General features: G+C 34.7%; 1 protein-coding gene across 2 annotated transcripts; it reads right to left on the bottom strand.

Moving 5' to 3' along the window:
• Window positions 1–260: 260 nt before the first annotated feature.
• LOC123526258 (innexin unc-9-like) lies at window positions 261–11,837 on the bottom strand. 2 transcript variants are annotated; one of them, XM_045305331.2, is made up of 7 exons: window positions 11,705–11,837; window positions 10,241–10,428; window positions 9,471–9,634; window positions 4,545–4,797; window positions 4,013–4,218; window positions 3,533–3,717; window positions 261–1,933 (listed from the first exon to the last, which is right to left on the bottom strand). In XM_045305331.2, exons 1-7 carry the CDS (start codon window positions 11,707–11,709, stop codon window positions 1,666–1,668), a joined length of 1,269 nt encoding a protein of 422 aa, XP_045161266.2. In that variant the 5' UTR covers window positions 11,710–11,837; the 3' UTR covers window positions 261–1,665. The 2 variants fall into 2 exon arrangements, with proteins under 2 accessions (XP_045161266.2, XP_045161267.2); XM_045305332.2 differs by lacking the exon at window positions 10,241–10,428 and having other exon boundaries at window positions 11,705–11,830.
• Between the last annotated feature and the right edge of the window lie 359 nt (window positions 11,838–12,196).

Raw genomic sequence — 12,196 nt, 5'->3', positions numbered from 1 at the left:
TATCATGGTACAAGAAATGAACAAGTACTTCACACAAGACTACGGCTAGGATGTAGTTCTTTAAATCATGACCTCAAGTACTTCAATGAGAGGACAAAAAGTGGTACGCCATGTTCATATTAGAAGCCCGTTTCAATAAAACTTGGAACCCGTTTTTACCTTGTTTAGCAAAATAAAAACAAAGAATTCTTGAAAAAAAACGACAAGTTAGCTTCTATATGTCACTGAAATGAAAAAAAAACTAATATAAGAGAAAGATATTGAATAAGGAAACATTTATTCAGATGTAATATCTTCTTTTAGCCGTTCTTAAACGTTATCTGCATTGTCAAGACATGATAAATAAATGTTAAAACAAGACTGATTAAAAAAAAAACTGTTTCAAACAAGAAACATATACACCACAAAGACGACATCTTATATAAACACACTTATTTTAACTTACATTGCAAAACATTTAAAATCAAAGTTCTTTTTTGACACTTAATGCAGAAAAGGCTATCTTAAAAAACATTTAACCTGATTTTCTAGTAGTAAAATTATCTTTTGTACTCAGCAATGAAAATAAACAACAGAGATTACTTTTTTCCTGTAATTTTAATAAACACTTACAGCCATTTCTAACTTTCTAAATTCCGTTTTCTCGAATATGGTTCATTTTTTTTAGTTTGAAGCTCTACATAAAGTTGTTTGATTACTTTAGCTGTACAGAAATTTAAGGTGTTTCAAGAAGTTTTACGCCTGATGCGTGCGCGATTTCAACATTTTGCACGAGGAAACGTTGGTAAGCAAAAATATCGACTTTTTCTTTTCATTTAGTTACTCTAGACGTCTATGTACCCTGAAAAAAACTTAATTTAGCTATCAAAACTGTAATGGACAAGATGAATATCCAAGAGTGCGGTCGCGCAGTGGGCATGTTGCAAGCCGGACATTAACTCAGACACGTAAGTAGCTTATGCATGATCGGATTTCATTTATATAACGATATTTTGACTGCAGATATTTACAAAATGAATCTATTTACAATAAATTATGATACAAAATGTACAATTATCACTGAAATTTTAATGTCGAGTTATTTTCTTAGTCCAAAGCCCTTGTGCAGGAATAGAGGGATACTCCCCAATGGGTCATCCGAAATGTTGTCAATGAGGCAGAGGTGTGTGCATGTTGTGAGAACAATGGGAGGACAAGCAAAGTATTAATTACTCGGATGTACAAACTGTTATGTGATTCAGTGACGAATTTTGCGTTATGCCGTTTTTTGAATTCGGATTGTACAGTGATATTTTTATTCGTTAAATTTTATACCTGTATCTTTGTCAGCTTAAAAGTAAGTTTAATGTATTAAATTATCAATATTCCAAATTTAAACGAAATCCGTTCACAAATAATCAAACTACGTGGCATTATATAGGTATCGGGTAAGAAATGGCCGTAAGTGCACATATACAGATAGCTGTCACAGTAGTTCAAAGGGAATTTAAAAACTTTTTTTTCCACCACGTGAGCAGTTTTTTGAAGCAAAAGTAGTAATATTACAGTGCATATTTACAAGTGCATTACAATATTAACATAAAATTACAACAACTCGGTCAATTTATGGTATTTTTTCAACGAAAAAACGCAGGCACGCACGCTCGCACGCATATATCTAGTCTGTTAGTCTTTTTCCTTCCAATATTTCTCCTTTGCTGGCGGCGTCGTTCCACACGTTGTGTTGTTGTTTCCATTATTCCCGCCATCTGATGTCATTATCATCTTCTTTACGACTGGTTTTTCAAGATAGATTTCCCAGAGCCTCGCTATCAAATCAGTCACTAGGATGTCGTTGGAATTCTTCTGGATCATTCGGATCAGGAAAATGCCGTCGTCCCGAAGATATGTGGCAAACTTTTTGCATAGTTTCTTGTCCGTCGATGTGTGAATTCTGTCAAAAGGTAGACAGTATTTTTAGCAGTTACAATAGTTCTTTCAAACCTGTCGCAAGTTCGTGATGCTGGAGAAATTAATCAAAGACATGGAAAAAACCTGTGTGAAGATAGCAGTGTCGAGATGGCAATGTGTCTTTAACTACAACATGAATAGGTACACACATAACTTGCTCCTTCATCTATGTTTGAGAACCACGGGAAATTGCAAAGCAAGAGTTTTCACTGTAAGCGACACATTCCCTGAAAGCAGGTTTTTGACACAAAGGTTTTGTGGACTTTATTACTGACTGCACTACATTTAAAAGTTGAGATTCGTTATTGACTGTCAGAACTACGTAGGTCACTGCAATATCAGTCAGTTGTTCTAAGGTTCATGCCTAAATTTTTTGCTGTACACATGATCCAAACATGTATAATTTAAATGGTGTCATATTAATTATTAATGAAAATGTGAAAAAGAAACACGTTATTACAAGCCAAGTTTTTAGCTCAAGATCATCACGACTTACCGTGAAACTATAGGAATTATGTGTTCTATTCTAGATTGTCTACTAAGGTTTAGGTTCCTGAGCCGAAGCATCTTTTTTAACTATAAATCAACAAACTTAGTTTAAACATATTTTTATTTCTTTCGATAATGTTACATAATCAAATACATGTGCAAAATACATTTGTGAAATGTTGGATTGGAAAACAAGCAAGTAAATGCTTATATTGATTCCTTTCCATGGTGGAGTCGGCCTAATTATCATTGCACTTATTCGACCGGAAAGTAATGTAAATTAGTGAAAGTAGTTATTAATTGAAACTTTCGCAAAAAGGATTAATATCATTACGTTTACCGCAAAAACTATTATAATAACTTTATCATTGTTATTCCTTTGTGTAAGGTAAACTAGGAGATGAGGTGAATATGGTATAAAAAAGAAACAAAATTGTGTGAATTGGTATGGGTGATGATGTCACGCAAGGGATAAAAGGAATGCAGAAAACCACCAAATATGTCCCCGTCATATGTCAAATCTTTTAGTTGCCGCTATGTAGCTCGATCTGGACACGTAGGAAGATTAGTTTGTTGGTTTCGTATGCAAGATGCTCGTCTCCATGAAGAAGATTATTGAGTGTGATACCACATGAGAGATCAGATAAGTACCGTTGACGTGACGAACTTAAAACTTAAGATCCCTACGATCTTAACCTAATAATCTAAAAGTCGATAGCGGTCATATGCCGGTCACAACCAACCTGCCTATGAAGTTCAAGAATCTTGGAATGAAACGACCGTAAACTATTTTTTTCAGCGACATTGACTTTCAAGCAACCAAACTAAAATCATTATGATTCTTTGCTAGCCACGACCAACCTGCATACCGGGTCTGAGATTCCTGCGACGAAACATACTTCAGTTATCGGTCGGAAACCGATTTTCAGCTCAAGGTCACCGCCATTGACCTTTGAGCAACCGATCTCAAAATTGATAGGGGTCACATTGCGGTCACAACGAAATTGCTTACCAAGTTTCCTGTGCTAAATTGTTGTTCAGTTATCAGATTTGGTACTACTAGTATATGCTGCTTTTTGGTGATTTTACGTACCTGGAACTTACTGTGAGGTACTTTTTCACAAAGCATGTCCTGTTACTCTGAAAAAATGATCTCCAAAACCAGAATAAGATATTCAAGCACGTGACTGCGGCCACAATGATGAACCAAAACCACAGAAACAAGAATATCTTCTCGTTGAACAAGTTTATAGGCAGGACGCATTGGACTGTATGCGGCTGCAGTGAAAAGATAAAACACATTTACAAAGATCGCAAAGTAGCAAAGTTTATTGCCTAACAGTGGTTGTAAGTAAAACTGGTGTACCTGAATAAAATGGATTACTTGGATATAAAACATGCAGTACAGAAACCGTCAAGAATACTTCAAGTTTTCCTTGAAACAATTCTTTGACTTTCAAGAATATGACATGTTTTTGTTCAGTGTCGGCTAGAAATACATTACATCATAACCACTTCTTCTTATTAAAATTTTGATTTCAAAACAGCAAATCTAATCTTATGTAATCCTTACCTGAACTAAATGTAGTCTTCGAACTTCGAAGTCGCAAAGAGTAACCCTTGGAAACCTCCGGGACTCTTTAATGGCATATTCATGGGCAAGACTGTACATGGCCTCCATGCCCCAGAGACTGAAGAAACCATCTAGGAAAGCGTCCAGAATAAAGAACTGTGATACGACGTTAACAGCGAACAATAGTTTCACGAACATGTAGAGCCCTATGTAAAAGTACAAGAATCATGTAACGCCTAGTGATGTGCTTACTAGATAGAAAATCGACGAATTAAAAATAAAAGATTGATGATGACGTGATTGTAGATGAAATATTTCATCGTTATGAGGATATTGCAAGATACAGAAGATACAGTCCAATCAGGATTGTCATTTCAATTTGAAAATGAATTACATATCAAAAAATGTTGTTTTTTTTTTAATAAACAATGCAGTAATGTTTTAAACATCGGTAGACATTTCGCTCAATAAACTATTTGATTTCTAAAATTAGCTGTGTTTTGAAAAATTAAAAAAGAATTAGTAAAATCACCAGTAAGATATGTCCCTTCTCTTCTGTTCATACAGAAACAAACTCTTGACAGTCTCTGCCTTAGTCTAACCAGTATGTTCCAGTGGTACTGTCTATTTGCCTCTAGCCAACGATCCACCACTATTGAAATCTCATTGATTTTTTCCAAGCGTTTACTGTCCTCGATGTAATGCGTTTTAGTAGTTAACTCAACGACCTTTGGAAGGTCAATGCCGGAATACCCAGAGAAGTTCCGCCATATCAAACATGGAAGCTAAAAAGAATATAATATAACAGTATAGAATGTAAATTTGTGGTTAAAACATATTCAGCTACACTTTTCACATCTGGAAACATTTGCCCTTTTAAATTATGCCAAGCCTTTGGTTAATTGACATGCACGCGTATACAATCAGAGCCTAAAACATAAATGTGCAATATGATACTTTCATACTAAAGGTCTCTCCAGTTATCAATTTTAGCATTTATCATAAAAATACAATCAATAATTAGAATACATGAAAATGAATTTGTTTAGCTTGTATTTTAAATGGCCTTATCAATAAAGGTTATAACCGTAATAGATGTTTCCATTAAAATGCAATATTATTTAAAATGTGTGTATGTGTGTGCGCGTGTGTTTGTAGTATGCGCGTTTGGGTGCTTTGGGTTTCGTTTTGCGGAGGCTTTATTTTTGGAACATGGCATTCCCTTTGTGATACATGTCCTTGTTTTTTTTGAATGGATAATGAATATCCAACGTAAGAAACAAAGCTTTGAGAATTTGAGAAAACAGACGGAGCAGATAACTTGTTTTTGTTATGGGTAATCTTGGAAAAATGGTATTTGGTTTCACAACGCTGACATAATTTTTAAAGTCGGAACACTATTGAACCACAGGTGCCCGTCCAGTCTTGGTGCCCATATGGGTGCCGCCCCATTCAAAATAAATAAATAAATAAATAAAAACACTGTTTTAAGCCTAAAACGACAAAAAAAAAAAGAATTGTTTTTTCCCTATATAGTACTCTTACATGGAAAAGGTGCTTGTGTTGCCGTAACGCTATGTAGGTTTACTAGGACACGCTGTGGAACAACCGAAATGCCCAGTTCAGAACCAATGCAAGCTACCCTGCTGCCATTTACACATCGGACATTTAGAAAACCGTAAACAATCCTATTCTACCTAGTATACAACCTTAAATAACTTACATTTTAATTCTAAGATGCAAACAACGGAACAGGTTTTCTACTTTCGTTTTGAAACAAATGGCCGATCGTCACTGTTATTTTGCAAGTGTCTAGACAATTTGGCTTGTTTGAATTTAAATGTAAGTTATTTAAGGCTGTTTACTAGACAGAACAAGATTGTTTACTATTTTATAAATGCATGATGTGTAAATTGTAGCAAGGTAGCCTTAACTGTTACTGAACTGGACATTTTGGTTGTTCCACGGCGTGTCCTAGTAAACCTCCATAGCATTACGGCAACACGAGCACCTTTTCCATATAAGAGTATATAGGAAAACAATTTTTTTCAATTTTTTTTGTTCGTTTTAGGATTAAAACAGTGGTTTTTAACTTTTTTTTTAGGGGGTGGGGGCGGCACCTATATGGGCACCAAGACTGGACGGGCACCTGTGTATTGAACATGGTATGGCATTTTGAAATTTACTTTTAGACAGCCATTTATTGTAGCGAGCTCGAGAATCGAGCTTTACGGTAACGCAAGTATACTTGCACACTTAGTGATTGATTTGAAAAGTTTCGTCGGAAGTTTTTAAAAAGCGCACCCTAGCGGATAGGTGTTCACAGGAAGTACTTCTTTCCGGAGTGAATACAGAACTTCATTCAATTGCTAAAAAATATTCACCACTCAACAAAAATGAAAGAATGCTTTCCAGTTGTTTGAAAAAAAATATTATTTTCATTTAAAAGAGCAAGCATCGGCCAGAAAATGGATAAAATGTCATTATTAAGCAGAAAGAAACGGGAACGCGGTAATGACGTCACCGTGACACCGGCTTCCCATAATTTTTGCAACGTATGATATTCACTGTTACAGGTATGGTGACACTAAAAGTAGACTTTTTCAAGTGAATAGGTTCTCCTGAATTCTTGTGACTAGTGAATAGTTTCTTTGTGACAAATAAATGATGCATAATATTTTTAGCTAAATCCGATTTCTTTGAGCTCGCTTTGAGGCTTTGCCTTATTTCATAATATGAAATTAGGCGCTGCCTATCTGACGGGAAACCCTAGTGATGGTGATACGGATTCTTTCTTTTTTCTGCATTAAATTGTTCTTTTTGATATTTTCTGTTTGGCTTTCAGTTTTGACAGTAAGCCTGATGGTTTTGCTATTGTTATGAAAATAAGAAGGGGAAATGTTTTAAAAAGTTTTGTTTAAATGAACATAGATCTAATCATTTCTTCAAATGTATCAAGACTAGACAGACAATGGAAAATAGTGTTCATGAGTTAAAGATAATAGTGATATTTGGGTGTACAGAATCTAGTCCCAAAATGCACCATTAGTTGTACTGATGATAAAATAGAGAAAAGTGGAAACTTCACATGTCGCTCAACACGACAAAAACGAAACTGTTGCATAAACCCGGACAGATAACGAGGGATTTTTTACCTGTCACTTTTTTATTTCTGCAAATTGTTATCATTTATTGTTATCAAAATAATGCTTTTGCTGAAAACTTTACATAATTCAAATTTATATTTAGTAAGCTAATTTTAACTCACACGAAGTAAGCACCGGAAAGGGATATGTAAAATGGGGGCTGTACGAACATTGATAAATTCGAACACTTTGTCATTTACAAAATTTTCCTCATAGTATTATATATGGTGCAACAGTCATTCAAAAGTGACCCAATATCAGGCCTTTATGTGTTGTCAGTGAGCATGCGTAAAACACACTCTTCCTCAGTAGTTTTGGATAAATATTTTAATGCAAGTCATTTAATATTACCAATTTTGTTTCTGTTTACAACGATCATGCCTTTGCTATCAATTTGTTTCTCTGATAAAAATTTCTGAATCCGGGAATGCACATATTCTTTTCAGTTCAATTGTTACAAACAAATAGTTTCTAAAAACGACAACAAAACAATCCAAAAAATAAAACAAAACAATTTACACATTATGCCTGTGTAACATCACATTCAATATCATCTTGTTCTGATATTCTTTTGTAGTATAGATACCGGAACTTACATAATCCTGCCACCTAAACACGGACTATTTTAATTATTTTAAATGCCATTATTGTCAAATGAAACTCTTTTAGGACAAATTGTGTTCCACTAATACAGCTATGGTAAAACTCGTGTATGTGAGAATGACAAACAACCATTTACTTGTAAAGTTCTTATTTCAAATTCATTGTAAAAAGTTCTTGATCAGAATTTTATATATAACACAAACACTCTTGGTCGAAATTCAATTTAATTTACCTAACTGCTAACAGTCTGGGACCTTTTTTTGAATATGATTAAGGTTAGTTTCTTAGCTTGATAGGGATCGTAGTGAGCCTCTCAAGTTTATAGCCAAACTTTTTCCAAGTGTAATTTTGCTAAAACTCTAGTCAATGAATTGACTTTTAGAAAGTAGTTGCAATGTATGTGAAAGATTGTGGAAGGGAGGGGAGATAAGCAATATGGATATATGCTTTTCTATGCCTTCGAATATTTTGTTCAAAATTTACAGACAGAACATTGGTTAACTATACTTATTAGCGAGCTCGAAGAGCAGGCCCGAAGGGCCTGCTCGAGAATCGAGCTTTACGGTAACGCAAGTATACTTTCACACTTGGTGATGGATTTGAAAAGTTTCGTCGGAAGTTTTAAAAAGCGCACCCTAGCGGACTGGTGCTCACAGGAAGTACTTCTTTCCGGAGTGAATACAGAACTTCATTCAATTGCTAAAAATTATTCATCACTTAACAATAATGAAAAAATGATTTCCAGTTGTTTGGAAAAAAATATTGTTTTCATTTAAAAGATCAAGCATCGGCAAGAAAATGGAAAAAATGTCATAATAAGCAAAAAGAAACGGGAACGCGGTAATGACGTCACCGTGACACCGGCTTCCCATAAATTTTGCAACGTATGATATTCACTGTTATAGGTATGGTGACACTAAATGTAGACTTTTTCAGTGAATAGGTTCTCCTGAGTTCTTGTGACTAGTGAATAGTTTCTTTGTGACAAATAAATGATGCATAATATTTTTAGATAAATCCGATTTCTTTGAGGTCGCTTTGAGGCTTTGCCTTATTTCATATTAAGTGTTCATGACGTCATTTACACGAAAAAGAGGAGGCAGTGATTTAAGTATTAACGACGTCATTTACACGAAACTGAAAGGAGGCAGCCATTTTAGTGTTGATGGCGTCATTTACACGAAACTGAAAGAAGGCAGTCATTTTAGTATTTATGACGTCATTTACAAGAAACATAAAGGAGGCAGCCATTTTAGTGTTATGACGTCATTCACACGAAACTGAAAGGAGGCAGCAATTTTAGTGTTTATGTCGTCATTTACACACTGCTGAAATTGTTATTCAGCAAACACCTTTTTAGATGAAATATCTACTGCAGTTTCTTGAGTTTAAGAGGTAAAGCATGGTGATGCAGAGATTTTTTTTTCATAATTAAGAAAATGCAGTTCAAAATTCTATTAACCTTTTAGATCATCAAAGCATGGGCAACACAACGTAGGATCATAGCTTTCATACTTTTCAGCCGATTTTAAAAAATCGTGCATTGGCTTTAACGATTCAAGAAGAACTTAAACTTAAAAAAATTAGAGCTCTATGCAAAACATAAACACTATTCAATGTATTTGTTTTCGTTATTTTTGATGAAAGATTTTAAATTCACGTTAGTTTCTATTAATTTCTATTAGTAACAGGATGAAAGAAAAGAATACTTTGAAGAGGAACGCCATGAAGAGCAAAATCAGTGGAACATATTGGTAGTACGTGATTTCTAGATGCACGTGATCTCTGTTGTCACGTGGTATCGTTTCACTCATTGGCACGTAGTACGTGTTCTTTATCCAACAATAGCTGTTTGCATATTTCACTTGGTGCGCTGGAATGGAAGAATGATATAAAAAATTACTTTAATAAAGTTTTACCCACTTCATGGGCGAATCCAGCGTAGGGGAGGGAGGGGGGGGGGGAACTTTAAAAGCTTCACTCTTACAACTGAACATACATGTGGAACCCCGCCCCCTGGAAAAATTTCTGGATCCGTCCCTGCACTTTATATACTAGATGTGAGTTTATCGATCTTCACACTGTAGAAATCATGTTTTGTATCCATTGTCAAGATATTGCTTCAAAATTTTTTGGTAGTTCGTTTGAATATTAGACTGATCTGGAAGTCGGACTGAAACGTACAAGATCGAATCGTCCTTTTGCATTTGTACTATGTTTTTATGGAAGTACTTCAACCAAGAATGAATCCAGACGAATGAAAAATGGAATAAAACACTATAATTTATGTATCATTTATTTAGTAGTACAAATAGCCATTAATCTTGTCTTCCTCAGGCAATCTGGCTGAAACTTTCTGGGTGCCCCGGACGGAAAGACGGACACTGGGGGAGTGGTTGGGGCGGGGGAGATGGGGGCACCGAAACTATATAAGTACCTCGGCCTTCGACGGGCGGCGGGGAGGATACATCTTACATACCAGTGTACTCCGTCGGATGCCAGCAGGCTATTGGCTCACCAACGTACGAGCTGCCGGCGACAAACACGGAGAATACGGCTAGAATGACCACTGTGTAGATGTGGTTCAAACGGTCAATCCAGTCGTCGTCATTGTTGCCGGAAAGCTTTTTCCAGATCGCCCAGGAGCCGAGGATATCCGCCGGAAATCTTTAAAACATACATTACATGCAACATTTTTTGTAGGGAATAACAACGTTTGTGGCATGCCAACCGTTGCAAAATTCAATGTGTAATATTTTTATTGTATATTGCTTATATTGTACAATTTAATATTTTTTATTCTTTAGTCTTAGTATATTTGTCATAAAATCATTGAATACAAAAATACTTTGATATTGTTGTGGTACGTCGTGATATTGATTTCATCTTGTAAAGTATACATAGTATAATTAAAAAAAAAACTAATCCAATAATTTGAATTATATTTCATTCTCTATTCAGCTACATAGACTTGCAAATAATACCTGTGTTGCATATTGAATTATCTTTGTAGTTTGCTGTATTATATAGTGAAATTGTTGAGTGAACACCGTTTCTTAATCCTAATCCTGCCCATGTTATATCATTGCAAAGGAAAAGTAACCTATCTTACAAATGGTTCTCGCTCTTTTTCCTAAAACACAGCTTACATGTGCATTTTGTATCTTTTAAAATAAAAACGAGGTGCGGTAGTAAATATTAAAAAAATAAGCATCTTTGAGAGAGCTGAAAATTTTGAAATTTAAACTACGGTATGTTATTACCATCATACTGATTCAAACGTGTTCTGAGTTTCTAAAAAGTATGTTTTGTACTTTTAAGGCATTTGCAAAATAAGCAAATGGCAGCTCAGCTGTTTTATTCAGTATATTTTTATAGATTATATTTTTTAAAACATTAATATTATTATAATAAAATATTTATCGGATTAAATAAATGAGCCGCACCATGAGAAAACCAACATGGTGCGTTTGCGACCAGCATGGATCCAAACCAGCTTGCGCACCGCGCAGTCTGGTCAGGATACATGTTGTTCGCTAACGGTTTCTCTAATTGCAGTAGGCTTTGAAAGCAAACAGCATGGATCCTGACTGGACTGCGCAGATGCGCAGGCTGGTCTGGATCCATGCTGGTCGCAAATTCACTAAGTTGGTTTTCTCATGGTGCGGTTCAAATATTTTTTTATCAATGGACAAATGATTTTCTGTTGAATAAACGCTTTTTAGATTGAAAATATGTATATTGAATATTTAGAATATTGCAAAGTTTGACATAGCAGTATATTAAAAGCTACAAAGTATGACTTTGTATAGACATTACACTCACAGATATAAATATTTGAACGAAAAGATGTACAAAAATATAAAAACAAAAATATTGAAAAAGTAAGTAAAGTAAATTAGTAATAAATAAATTTATAATATAACGAAAAATGAAAACTTACGGCATTTATGTACATCTACCAGGGACTCTCAAAGACAGATGTCTGATGAGAAAAATATGCAATAAAACCTCTTCAAGCTGAAAACACGAATTTAAAAGTTCAAATAAACCAAATGACATGGTGATGATACGATTTCTCTTTGTCGCTGAATGAAATTGTCATTTGCTAAAACATGTGCATTTGGGGGGAAATATCAAACATCGAAGAACAACTGAAATATGGATAAAAGCAAAGTTTTCACATGTATTTTTCCAGATTTTTATCGTTTTTAATTAACATTTCAAAAATTAATGACTGTTTGTTACTAGGAGAGTAATCTAAACTTATATTAAAATTTGTTTTCAAAACTGGGTGACGTATTGATTTGAAGAATATTCATGTTTTTATCATGATAGTAGATAAAAGTAGTGCAAGGTGTAGACAAGATTTTATTCATATATAGTTTTACCAAACTGTCAAAAAATTGTACGACAAGTCTCAGACGCAGAGTGA

Source organism: Mercenaria mercenaria, chromosome 14 (genome assembly GCF_021730395.1).
Source record: "Mercenaria mercenaria strain notata chromosome 14, MADL_Memer_1, whole genome shotgun sequence".
NCBI classification, from domain to species: domain Eukaryota; kingdom Metazoa; phylum Mollusca; class Bivalvia; order Venerida; family Veneridae; genus Mercenaria; species Mercenaria mercenaria.
This window is presented reverse-complemented; position numbering and strand designations above follow the sequence as displayed.